The sequence below is a fragment of the Medicago truncatula genome, chromosome 7 (genome assembly GCF_003473485.1).
Source record: "Medicago truncatula cultivar Jemalong A17 chromosome 7, MtrunA17r5.0-ANR, whole genome shotgun sequence".
In the NCBI taxonomy this organism is placed as follows: Eukaryota; Viridiplantae; Streptophyta; class Magnoliopsida; order Fabales; family Fabaceae; genus Medicago; species Medicago truncatula.
Genome location: NC_053048.1, coordinates 17,362,332 through 17,376,244, shown reverse-complemented (window position 1 = coordinate 17,376,244; position 13,913 = coordinate 17,362,332). Strand labels below are relative to the sequence as shown.

At 34.8% G+C, this 13,913-nt stretch overlaps 1 protein-coding gene across 1 annotated transcript; it reads left to right on the top strand.

The window, feature by feature from the left end:
• Positions 1 to 3,161: 3,161 nt before the first annotated feature.
• LOC120577047 (disease resistance protein RPM1) lies at positions 3,162 to 7,250 on the top strand. Its single transcript, XM_039827949.1, has 2 exons — positions 3,162 to 6,159; positions 6,909 to 7,250. Exon 1 carries the CDS (start codon positions 3,273 to 3,275, stop codon positions 6,120 to 6,122), a length of 2,850 nt encoding a protein of 949 aa, XP_039683883.1. The 5' UTR covers positions 3,162 to 3,272; the 3' UTR covers positions 6,123 to 6,159; positions 6,909 to 7,250.
• Positions 7,251 to 13,913: the final 6,663 nt, after the last annotated feature.

Below are 13,913 nucleotides of genomic sequence, written 5' to 3'. Positions count from 1 at the left end.
CTCCTGCTGAATTTTTTTACTGAAAAGGCTGAGACCGGTCGGGATTAAAGGACACGTGTCTGTGATATTGTGTCAAAAATTGGGGTATGACATTCTTCATCTACTTGGGACCAATATCAAAGACGGCAAAACTTAACCGTGCAAACAACAATAGTTATTAGAGAATTGTTGTTCCCACATCTGGTTTGGCTGTGCCACACGAGTACTTTACGAAAATGCCCTTCGGCAGTAAACTGCCGAAGTTTTTAGTAACCCGGCGGCAGTTGACTACCGAGGAAAACCTCGGTAGTTAACTGCCGAGGAAATCTGAACTTAAACAGATTGGAGAACCCGAACCTCCCATTTCCAAAACACTTTCTAAATTCTCAATTTCTCTCCAATCTTCACCAAATCCATTTTCACGAATTGCAAGCAAATCAAGTGCACATTATCACAAGTAAGTTTTGTCAATCATTTTAATGTTAATGTTAATTTGTTTAGGTTGATTTTTTTAAAAAAATTAGAGTAGTTTGTATGTGGTTAGGGTTGATTTCAAAATTGACAATTTGATGATTGCATGTGTAGTTTAGGAATTGATAAATGAATGTAGTTGTTGCCTATGTTGTTTAAATCATAATGTGGCTTTGAATGATGGCAAATGAACACAATTTGAATATGTTTTATACTTTGCACACAAAGTATTTGATAAAATGCCTCAATGACAATTTTATTGATTTTTTAGTTAGTTTAGGTTACGAGAATTATTATGGACACAAATGATTTAGTTGTATAGAAATGATTAAGTGTATGTTAATTATTGAATGATGTTTAGGTTATTATCGAAATGATGGACATAAATTTTATTGTAATGATGATTATATTAAATGATCATCATTACAATAAAACCTAACTAAAATACAATAAATAAAGATATTCGAGTACGAAAGAGTAACAAATATTGTATTGATATTATAAAAGAGACAACTCATTCAAATCAAATTAAAATGATAAAGATGTCACTTATTATACGACGCAATACTTATTAATTCGCTATATAAAAAGTCGTTGAAATTTCATAGTATTTACCAATATTTGTGTCGACAGTCTTACATAGCCTGCCCTAGTTTTTTAGTGAGAGACACTTCAACTTCTCTATAAACTTTCTTTCAAATCTGTTCATCGAGGAGGGGTGGTTTTAAGTTATTTTTTGACCTATAATCACCCCTCTACACCTTTTTTTCTTTTCTTTTAAGCTAAATAAGTGGTTTTTACATATATCCAGTTTTTGCTTTTGTGATTTTTGTGATTTCGTCATCTAAGTGCGGCGTTGTATTGTTCATCGTCTTGTGCAGCGTTTGATTTCGCGTCTTGTCGCGATGTTCGTTTAGTTCCTATTGAAAGATCGACATCAGTCTCTTACAAATTCAACCAATGATTTGGGCGTCAACGTTGCAGATCTGGAAGAATGGGTATTTCGGTGAATTATGTTTTATCATATTAATCGTAGGCATTTTGCCGTTGTATGCTATTAAGTTGGGTACTGTGAGTTTGTTCCCAAAATGAATCCTTTACGTTTTTAGCTATGCTTGTATCAGATGTATTTTATCGATTTGAATGAAGGAATATCGTTTTATTTTTGTTAAAAAAGAAGTCTCATACCATATGGCCCACAAAAAGCAACATGTGAAATTTCATAGTATTTACAAGTGTATTTACCAAAATACACTTGTAATTAACAAAATATTTTATTTTAGACTAGGGATGACAAAAAAATCCGCATCCGTGGATATCCGCGGATAAAATCCGCCACGGACACGGAGCGGATACCTTAATGGATATCCACGGATAAAATAAATGGATATTTTAACTACCCGTTAATTAATGGATACGGATGCTGATTTAATGGTATCCGCACCCGCGGATATCCGCACCCGTTATTAAACTGAGTGAATTACGTAAATATCCTTAATGCCTTTCAACTTCCTATTAAAAAAAAATAAAAACTTTATTTATGTGAAAGTGATTGACATTGCTGAAGCTATAAACTGTTTTGTTGATGATGAATTTTATTTTATGTTTTGTTTAATCAAGGAATTTTATTTCTGTTAAATGTAGTGAACTTTATTTATGTTTTTATTGAGTCAATGATCTTTGTTGTTGTTATAATCTATCGATATTATGTTTTGATAAAAAAAAAATGCATGTTATGAATTTTTGGTTTTAAATTTACCTAAAAAAATAAATAATTTTTTTTTCTTATGAATGTTATCCATGGATATCCGTATAAATTCGTGGATACCTCAAAATCCATTGATTATCCGCTAAATGGATATCCGCATGGATATGGATAGGGTACGGATTTCATATTTATCTAACGGAGTGGACACGGATATCACACTATCCGCATCCATGGATATCGATTTACATCCCTATTTTAGACCCTATAATATTAGTGACATTAACACCAAAATCAAATGTTCACATAAATCAATTTTGTAGGGGTTAAAACAAAAGAACAATGATTAGAAGCAAAATAAAAAATAAGGACGAGAACAAAAAAAAAAAAAGTCAGAGGAGTGAAACCAAAAGGTGATATGTTTGCAAAGATCAAATGCTTACTTAAACGTAACGATTAACGTACCATCGTTTGTCGGCTTATCAAATAATTCTAAATCTTCTACTATTATATTTTTGCATTTATTTCAATATAGATGACCACTCACTTGCAATTGGTTATAAACACAAATAACTACTGGTTCGTGTAAGACCATAGAAAATATTAATTTAATTGTCAATGCTACATTTCTTATTGATAAGCCTGACGAATTTCAATGGGATGGCAATAGAATAAATAAGATTATTGAATAAATCAATCAGATGTAAAATTATATTTATAATAACAATTTTTCTATGCAAACATGGTCTGCATCAAATTGATTAAACTAATTATGCTTGTTAAACTCCAAAGGCTTGTTTAGTGGTAAAAAGACAGGACTCGAAGAGAGAATCCGGGTTCGAGTCCCGCTAGTGCGTTTGGAGGGAAGTAAATGTAATTACCTTTGCAAGTGTTCTTTGAGTCCGAAGGTCTTCCCTACCTTGGACTGGGCACCGGATTTATTATATAAAAAAAAAAAAAATTATGCTTCGTTGCATAACCATAGGCTGATAAACAAAAAATAATGGCACACCTTTCCTTTGACTTTTGAAGCTTATTTTTCTTTGGCACTGTTCAAAGTTAATATACCCAACGGAAAGAAAGAAAAAAAAAAACTGCAGTATGAGATAAGAATTGAATGGCAGAAACTGCAGTATTGTTTGCCCTCGGAGAATTGTTCCAATTCCTAAAAAAAGAAACAAATCTTCTGAGAGGTGTACACACAGATTTTACAGACATCAAAGATGAACTTGAAAGCATTCAAATCTTCCTCAAAGATGCAGACAGAAAGGCTGCAGATGAAGCAGACACTAATGATGGAATAAGAACTTGGGTGAAGCATATGAGGGAAGCATCATTTCGCATTGAAGATGTTATTGATGAATACCTTCGGCTGATCCATAGGGCCAACCCTCCTGGATGCGGATCATTAGTCTGCAAGATTGTAAGCCTAATCAAAACTTTGATTTCTCAGCATCAGATAGCATCTGAGATTCAGGACATAAAGCTGTCAATTCGTGGAATCAAGGACAGAAGTGAAAGGTATAACTTTCAAATTTTACATGAACCTGGATCATCAAGTGTCAGCAGCAGCACAGGAGAGGCAGAAAATGGAAGATGGCGTGATCCTCGATTATCTGCCCTTTTTATTGAAGAAACTGAAGTTGTAGGATTCGAAGGCCCAAGAGAGGAATTATATGGTTGGTTATTGGAGAGTCCAGCTGAGCGCACCGTAATTTCAGTGGTAGGAATGGGAGGTATAGGGAAAACCACTCTTGCCAAGCTAGTTTTTGACAGCCAAAAGGTAACAACACAATTTGATTGTCGTGCTTGCATCGCAGTTTCTCAAACATACACCGTGAGAGGGTTACTCATAAACATGATGGAGCAATTTTGTCGGGAAACTGAAGACCCTCTTCCGCAAATGTTACACAAAATGGATGACAAGTCATTAATTATAGAAGTGAGGCAATACCTGCAACATAAGAGGTATTTGATATTCTTTGATGATGTATGGCAAGAAGATTTTTCTGACCAGGTTGAATTTGCCATGCCTAATAACAATAAAGGTAGTAGGATTATAATCACCACAAGAATGATGCTTGTTGCCGAATTTTTCAAGAAATCCTTTATAGTTCATGTTCACAAACTGCAACTCTTGCCTCCAAACAAAGTATGGGAACTCTTCTGCAAAAAAGTATTTAGATTTGAACCTGGTGGGCATTGTCCACTTGAGCTTGAGGCTGTATCAAAAGAAATTGTTAAAAAATGCAAGCAGCTACCTCTTGCAATTGTAGCCATTGGTGGTCTACTTTCAACAAAATCTAAAACAATGGTTGAATGGCAAAAGGTGAGTCAAAATTTGAGCCTAGAGTTGGAACGTAATGCCCATTTAACGAGTCTAACAAAGATTTTGTCACTTAGTTATGATGGCCTGCCTTACTACTTGAAACCATGCATTTTGTATTTTGGTATATATCCAGAGGACTATTCTATTAATCATAAGAGATTAACTCGTCAATGGATAGCTGAAGGGTTTGTTAAGTATGATGAGAGACAAACTCCCGAGCAAGTTGCAGATGAGTACTTGTCTGAATTGATTCACAGAAGTCTGGTTCAGGTCTCAAATGTTGGCTTTGAGGGGAAAGTTCAAACATGTCAAGTCCATGATTTATTGCGAGAAGTGATCATTAGAAAAATGAAGGATTTAACTTTTTGTCATTGTGTGCATGAAAATAGTGAATCAATTGTGGTTGTAAAAACTAGACGCCTGTCTATAACCACTAGTCCCAGCAATGTGTTGAAGAGCACCGATAATTCACATTTTCGTGCTATTCACGTTTTTGAAAAAGGTGGATCGTTGGAGCATTTCATGGGTAAACTGTGCTCACAGTCTAAGATTTTGAAGGTACTTGACATTCAAGGTACATCATTGAATCATATTCCCAAAAATTTGGGGAATCTTTTTCACTTGAGGTACATAAACCTACGGAACACAAAAGTAGAGGCTCTTCCTAAATCTGTTGGTGAGCTACAAAACTTAGAGACGTTGGATTTAAGAGAAACACTTGTGCATGAGTTGCCAATTGAAATAAACAAGCTGACAAGGTTACGACATCTACTTGCTTTCCATCGTAACTATGAAGATAAATATTCTATTTTAGGCTTTACAACTGGTGTGCTGATGGAAAAAGGTATTAAAAACTTGACTTCCCTACAAAATATTTGTTATGTCGAGCTAGATCATGGGGGAGTAGATCTCATTGAAGAGATGAAAATACTAAGGCAGTTAAGGAAGTTAGGTTTAAGGCATGTAAGAAGAGAACATAGCCATGCCTTAAGTGCGGCATTAGTAGAGATGCAACACCTTGAATCACTTAATATCACTGCAATAGCAGAGGATGAAATTATTGACTTAAACTTTGTGTCATCCCCACCCAAACTTCAGCGACTTCATTTGAAAGCCAGATTAGAGAGGTTACCTGATTGGATTCCAAAACTCGAGTTTCTTGTTAAGATAAGGTTAGGTTTATCCAAGCTGAAAGACGATCCAATGCAGTCACTGAAAAACTTGCCAAATCTGTTGAAGCTCTCTTTGTGGGACAATGCCTATGATGGCGAAGTTTTGCATTTTCAAAGTGGAGGATTTAAAAAATTGATGACACTGAATCTTAGTCGCTTGAGTAAAGTAAATTCCATTGTTATAGACCATGGATGTTTGCTTTCTCTTGAACATCTTAGACTGGAAATAATCCCCCAATTGAAGGAGGTACCCTCTGGCATCAAGCCCATGCATAACCTCAAAGACATTTACATCACTGATATGCCAGCTGAATTCGCTAAGAGCATTGATCCAGACGAAGGACAATACTACTGGATCATCAAGCATGTACCTATTGTATTCATTCGCCACTGGATTGGTCCAAACCTACTTGATTATGAGATTCACACTATCCACTCATACTCAGGGGAGTCACAAAATATTTGACAATGCCTTGGTGTACAATAAACTTCAAAATATTAAGGTACCTTTCCTCCGATCACAGAAAGCTTCTCTCATTTAACTTTACAATTCCTGACATTTTACTATTCTTTGCCTTGTATTATACAGCTTCTACCGTCTATCTCTATTAATTTCACATTGCATCCATCATCACATTTATGGAAAAGTATATATTTCGCACCATAAATAGGGGGTGAGAGGTGGAGAGATAATTAAAGATATTGGTCTACCTATCAAAAAATTATACATTTATAGGTCTACATGAACTAGAGCCTATGTTCTCTCAAAAAATTAAAAAAGAACTAGAGCCTATGTGTATCCCAACAAAATCTTAAAGAGAATGAAAAAAGAAAACAACTATATCAATTTCTAATTGTAGATTAGATCAAGAGCGATAGTCTAAATTGGACTACAAAATTTGTTTCTGGTGTATTACTCAGAACAGAGATTTCAAATGTTTCAACCAACTACACAATGCATACAAAGTAAATACTAAAACTGGAGCGATACAAATGGAAACTGGTCGCAAAATATAACTTGATATCATTAGCTAACTCTAATCCTCTGCAGCTTTTGGCTTCATTTAAAGTATTCTTTCATTCTAGCATGTAATATGTAGTGAAGATTTTGCACGATAAATTCTTATATGTGGTGAAAACTTTCATGAATGAAGTTGCTTATAGTGACGCTCATTTTCAGTTTAGTTAAGTTGACAACTGTATATATATATGTGATAACTGACTCAATTGTTTCTTTTGTCAATGTGGACAGAAATCCGGAGCCTCCATGTTACAGTTCAAACATGACGCATTTTGTTCTTCATTCCATCTATAGTGCTTGAGTTCAAAATAAAAAATATCTTCTCTGTGGATTCCATTCACCTAGTGATTTTGTTATTTGTGGTGTTGTATGATTTAGTTTTGGAATTTTTCAATCAAAACCTTGTAAATAAGACCTATATAAGGACTCCGTTCAGGTACATCATTTTGATATTTCTTTCCTATTTTTTCCATTTGTGGCGGTTAAGATTGGTGGGAGATTTTATTCAATCCTTGTAATAATTGAAACCTCTTCATTTGAATGAATATATTTTTATTTGTTAACCAAGAATAATGCTAGTATCATGATCTAACTCTAAATCTAGATGCCTAGTTGATTTCAAGTTTATCAGTAGGGCATGCATATGTTTCAGCCTGCCGGTTTCATCCATTCATCATTGTCTCAGTAATTTTAGAAACAAAGAAAAAAAAAAAGCATTATGGTCTGTAAACTGGTCCCTGCACCGGGCCTGATTTCAGCTCTGTGTGACTTAATAACTAGCTTTCTATTTCTACTTTTTTATTTGTAAGTCTGAGTTCTGCCTATCTCGCGACGTGGGGAGAAAGCTCGCAACGAGATAAATGAAGGATTGCTGGGAGTCCTACTATGGCATATCTTGCAACACGCGGTGCAATTCTGCGTTCTTCTGTTTTCAGTCGCCAAGTTTTAAGAGCTGGATGAATTTAATAAAAAGATAGCTCGAGTTTAGGGTCTCAAGAGAGTAAAAAAGGAAAACAGAACAAAAGAGGGAACCTTTAAGCTCTATTTGGGAGTTTGGAGGGGAAGGGAGGGAAAGACTTAAATAAACAAAAAGGAAGGAAGAAGTGGAAATAATAGAGTTTTTAATTGGGAGGGGAGGGTTTTGAGTGCTTTAGTTTTCGTCATAAAACAAAATTCCTCTAATTTGGGGGAACTAAACTTTTTTATTGCAGATGGGTTTGATTAGTTTTTCAAATCCATTCTAGCTGATAATTTTTTTGTTATTCCTCTAGTTGATTTCTGCTTGCATATTTTCTATTTTTTAACAACTAGCTGATATCGTTGAATGTTAAATCATATGTTAGTTTTTTCTTTTTTTTTAATAAATTCTTTACTTTTCTAAGTGATTCTCATTTCTCAGAGGGATTTTGATGTGTTTGATTCCACTATTTATTTTGGCATTATTCTATAACTTGTTTTAATGATTAATTCAAAGCATTATGTGAAGGTTGTCTTTATGTTCAAGCTTTTGCATCTTTGACATGGACAGATTTTGTCTTGTGACATACTCTCCATTTTTAGTGCTTTTGTATCCATGAAAAAATTGTTCATTTTGCTTTGATATGGGGACATTGTTCATCATTACATTAGTTTCTAAAATCTATTGACTTGCTCACTTATATCCAAGTTTCTACATGAAAAGTTCTAAATAATTTCGAAGTGTTTGGTGTACATTAGCAAAGTCAATGTTGATAGAACTTGAGAGATGTTTTGTGTATGGCGATGTAATTTGATAGAATTTGTAGTTTTTTCACTGCTTTCAGGGTCGTACCATTATAACTTGTAATTTATCAAAAAATTGTAGGTAGCACTAGAAGTCAAGCATTTTTTTTTTTTTTTCAAACAACTTATATTAATAACACCGAAATATACAAGCAGTACACATCCTGAAAAAAGGAAAAGAGCAGGACTGCGGTTGTAACACTGCAGAAAACAGCAGCCAACCAGCAACCTGAAAAAACCAAGAAACTCCCTAAAAACTGAAAACAGAACACCGGGAAGTCAGCAAGCCTAAAACAGATCCTGCTATCAAAACAGACGCCAAAACACAACCTGAACCCAGCAACCAGCGACACCAAAAGTCCCGGACACCTCTAAAACTACCCCACCTGTCGGAGCAAGCATTCCTTGGGCTTCCAACACCACTCATAAAAGAGGCAGGGAGGACTCTTAAGTCTTGTAATCGCCCAATTCCAAGGGAGCACCTTAATGTCATCAACAATTTCCCCATAATCTTTCACAATAGAATTAAAAATCCTATCATTCCTCGTTTTCCAGATCGTCCAAAGAACCGCATGCCAAATCATCCAATAACCTTTACGGAGCTTTAGTCTCCCAATCTCCCCACTCCAACACTCAAAATGTTGGAAGAGCGTTTGAGGAGTATTAAAATTAATCCCCAAACAGCAACATACCATCGACCACACTTTGAAGGACATATCACAGTGTAGAAAAAGATGAGCCGCCGTTTCTCCCACTTGATCACAAAACACACACCTAACCGAGGTCTCCGTTGGAAGAATACGCCGTTTCAGTAGGTTATCCTTAGTGCGGATACGATCAAGGAGCGATTGCCAAGAGAAAACCACCACTTTAGAGGGTGCCGGACTCTTCCAAACCGAACCAAACACCATAGCTTTAGTATTCTCCAAAGGCTCCAGCGGCATTTGCAATTTCACAAGAAGGGAATAGGATGATGAGACCGAGAAGATCCCTCCCTCCTCCAACTTCCACCACCAAGAATCCATTGGCTCGGAAGTCAAGCATTGAATCTGCAATTCGTGAATTTATGGACCTTCATAGGATTTGCATGTTTGGAAGTAAGTTTACCCTCGTGTTTATTAATACAATGAAGTTGCTTTGGTTTGTTGTTATCTATGCATCTTAAATGATAAGTTTAATATATTAAAATCATAAGCTCGTGATCCTTCTCTTGTTTGGAAAATAGACTTATTTTGAAGATTTTTGGTAGCTTGTCTGTTTTATATGGTGTAGGTGTGTCTATTTTGGTGACTAAGCTTTATGAGTTTATTATTGAGCTGTTATTCCTCTGTTGTTTATTGTTTTCCCTTGGCTGGTTTTCCCAAAAAGCTCATACGGCAGGAAGCTGACCTTGCTCCAAGAACATGTTACTATAAGTTTCGTTGTAATGTTAATTGTTGCTTCGTGTAAAATTGTTTGGACTTTGGACAATGTCATCTTATATGATGTATTCATTTTTTTTTTTTAAAATAAAGCTTTATTAATGAATTTAATGCATTTAGTAGTGCTTGATGTTGATATATATGTTCAGCAAACAATTTTTTTTATTTAAAAAGTAGGCAACAGTGGCCGAAGTAGAGACTGATTTTTTTAAAGTTGGTCGCTACAACCGATCTCTACAGTGGTCTCTAATACCAGCTTCATATCATATATACAGTCGTTAATTAATTCACCATATTCAGTCAATAACTTGGTCATTAACAATCTGGCGCTGACTCCGTCGCCAACATCTAGCCATGTTTTCAAGTTTTTTGCGTTCCTTCAAAAACAAATTTGTTCCTTGTACACTAATAGTTCCACATAATCAAAAGAGCAATAGTTCCTACTTCAGCAACCATATTTTGCAAAGCATTTAAGACGTTCAAACTATCTCGTGCTCATTTCTTATTGCGCTAATAGTGTGTGAATTATAAACACTTCACTATAGACAATTTTGAACACACGATGCTTCACGATTTTACATTTGTCATTAGAGGTTAACTTGGCATTGAAATAAAACAAAAATCCACTCTCATCCAAATATTTGTTCATACATGTAACTAAATTAGCAATGATGCAAATACCGAAACACACAGGAACCCCATGATATGCACATGAAGAGTTTTGCATGGTTAATTTTAGTGCAGTGAATTATGTTGATACATATACTTTATGGTTTAAAGCCACCAATACATGGAGCATAACACAGTATCGGTTAGTATGAAGAAACAAAGTAAATAAAAAGGATGATGAAAGTCATGCTCAAAACTGTAACGCACCGTTTCACTAAAGTGATTTTTTTTAAAAATAAATAAAAATAAATAATAGTAATTAAATGAAATGTAAACCAGACACGGAAGCTACTAGATTTTTCCCTCACACCCTTTCTCTTTCTCTTTCCCATATCACTCTTTCCTCTCTGTTCTCTCACATCATCACTTCTTCCTTTTCCAATTTTTCTTTCAAATCTTCAATTTTCTTCCACAAATCAAACACCCACAAGAAACGCTACATATCTGAGCTGAGTTATCTCATGACACAAGTGTTATTTGGTAGAATTTTGGGGGTTAGGGTTGTGCTCGAGGAAGATGAAAAATACCCATTTTATGGAAGTGGCTCACCGAGACTTTTGGAGGTATATTTATCAACTTACAATGCAATTGCTGCATATTTATATGATTTGAGGATTTTTGGTTACCTATTGTTAAAGAAGTAGTAGAATGAGTTTCTAATTCATAAGAAAATATTATTGATGTTCAGATATGACGCCAGACGCTTCACATGCTTCTCTTTCACCGTTTGTTAAGTTTCTCTAGATGATGATGCTGCCATGAAAGTAACCTCTATTATTGAACAATAGCTTCCTAACCTAAGGATGGCAATATCATTCCTTCCTCCATTGCATTTCCAACTCCTTCAATGCTACTTGAAGTTATATATTTTCTCCCATAATTTTATTTTAATTCTTGTATCCAAAGTTAAAGGGAAATTCTTGCTCAATAATTGCTGTGGCTTAACAGTGAAATTTTTCTGTTTTATATTTTTAATCTGATCTGCAGTGAAATCAGGCCCTTCCAAATTAAAGTATATGTAGTTAAATATTTGATCTTGTATATAAATATTGAGACTTAATATATGATAATATCATTTGTTGATTTGAATCTGTGTATAGGAAGATGGTGACGACCAAATAGCTAAGTCTTGTTTTTCCATTGCCACTATAGAGATCAATGATCAAGGTGAAGACTTTTGAATATATTTTCTATTCTTATGTTACTTCAATGTTCATCACCCTTTTGATTTTGAACTTTTTTGTCTCTCACAATTTGTTTAGTTTCTTGGAATGGTGATGCTTTCAAGAAAATAAGTTCAAATATTGATGAACAGTTTCCTAACGATGATGATATAACAGTTTCCAAATATAAACCCTCTCCTAGCATCACATTTTCCGTTGCATCTAAATTTCCTTCTGTGCCTTCTAAAGGTTTTCTTGCTGGCATTTTATTTTTAATTAACTTTGTTGTGCTCAAATATGTTTAATTATTCTTTCCTAAATTTTCAGGTGACCCTTCTCAAAAAGTAGAAGACTTCAATTCTTCTTTGCTTGTCATGAGGAAGCTTAAGCAATTAGTTTCCAAGAAGCATTTGGATTATGATAACTTGTTTATGAGGAAGCTTAAGCAATTATGATCCTCTCTCTCTCTCTCTCTCTCTCTATATATATATATATATATATATATATCCCTTAGGAAATTGAAAGGAGGAAAATAATGTGTTGAAGGTTCATTCAGTGATGTTTGAATAAACAAATTAAAAAGTGTAATTACTTGTACTGTACATCATACACCTCATGCTCCATATTTATATATACAAAAACTTTTTAACAATCTCCTTCATAATACTTCTTTAGCGTCTCAATTCATTCTACTGTACAAGTTCAAATTCCGTACTCTACGAAGTTATAGATAATACTAGCATATACAATAGAAACAATAGTAATCACATATGTGGTAGTGAAAACTTAATCAAAATTGAGAAGAACTCATGCATGCATAATAAAACCACAAGATATATTGTATTACCAAACAAAACAGTGTTCTAACGAGACTATGATTATTAAAAATTTCAATTTCTTTCCTTGTTTGAGAGATTTGGAAATAGTAGTATGATGGACAAATTGCTCTATGATGTTGGTTGTGACAATGATATTAACAATAATTCCTCTTTTAACCTTGCTTGGTCTCTGCCTAGTGCAAACTGTTTCTGTTTACCCTTCTCAGATATTTTCAAAGAGCTGAGTATAAATATCTGTTTTATGAGGTATGTTTGGAATAGAGGTAGCATGGAACCAAGTCAAACTCAATGAGGCACTTCATACACCAAAACAAACCGGTAAATTCATGCAATTCAATACCTCTTGGATTGATGTTAACGACATGAATGTCAACTTCATTACATAAATGTTCACTTCCGGTGCACTCAGAGAGTTACAACATAAACATGATCATGATATTTATTTCACTTTCTTTACTAGCTTTTTGTTCAATCAATAGTTGACGAGCTTTAGGCTTTTGTACAGATAGATACAGGAAGAAATATAATCATATAGGCATGTAAGCAATAAAGAATTAGCCTCGCCAAATCTTAGAGTCATGCAAGAAATCCATAAGGACCTTATGTGTGATAATACATTTGTCAATGGACATCTTGGACACGTGAAAATTACCGACTTGGGTCTAGTATAGATTCTATGTGGTTTGCAGCTTTTCCATGGCGTTATAGGTATTAGGTACTTATTTTTTGTGGAAGGACCCTAAAGTTTCAGGCACCAGAATTGTACGAAGAAGAATACAATGAACTTATTGGTGTGTCTTTTTGAAATTATTACATCTGACTAGTGAGTGTACTGACCCAGCTCTGTTATCCATGCTGCTGCCAGATACGAGGAACAGTAATCAATATCATTGTTTCACTTATGTCTCTACTTATTAATCGTCGCAATTAATCTTCAATTTTTCTTAAATCACAATACACTCAAATTACTGTGACTGTCAAGTTTCCAACAATACACTCAAATCAACCCCCAAAGCCCTCCCCTCCCATTTTCTTCTATTTCTTCCACTTGCTCCTTCCTTTTTTTCAAAGTCTTCCCTTCCCTTCCCCTCCAAACTCGCAAACAAAGCCCAAATGATTTGCCAATGAACCAGGAAATCAACTTTCTCCCGCTGCAATGCTTTCTCCTTTCACAATGTATGCGCTCATATTATCTCTCCGTGTCAATTTAATAAAGTCTCATGTTAATTTTCTATCTTTTGATCTGTTGACGAAGTGGAAAACCTCACTGAAACTCTCACACACTGCAAGATCATGGGTGTGAAGATATCCAACCTAAGATCCACTGTTACACTCCATGTTTGCAATAGGAAGAGCTACTATTCATTTTAAAATTTCACAACA

What these genes read in the sequence shown, in the direction of transcription:
- LOC120577047 (XM_039827949.1), top strand. Translation starts at nt 3,273, where the DNA reads ATGGCAGAAACTGCAGTATTGTTTGCCCTCGGAGAATTGTTCCAATTC.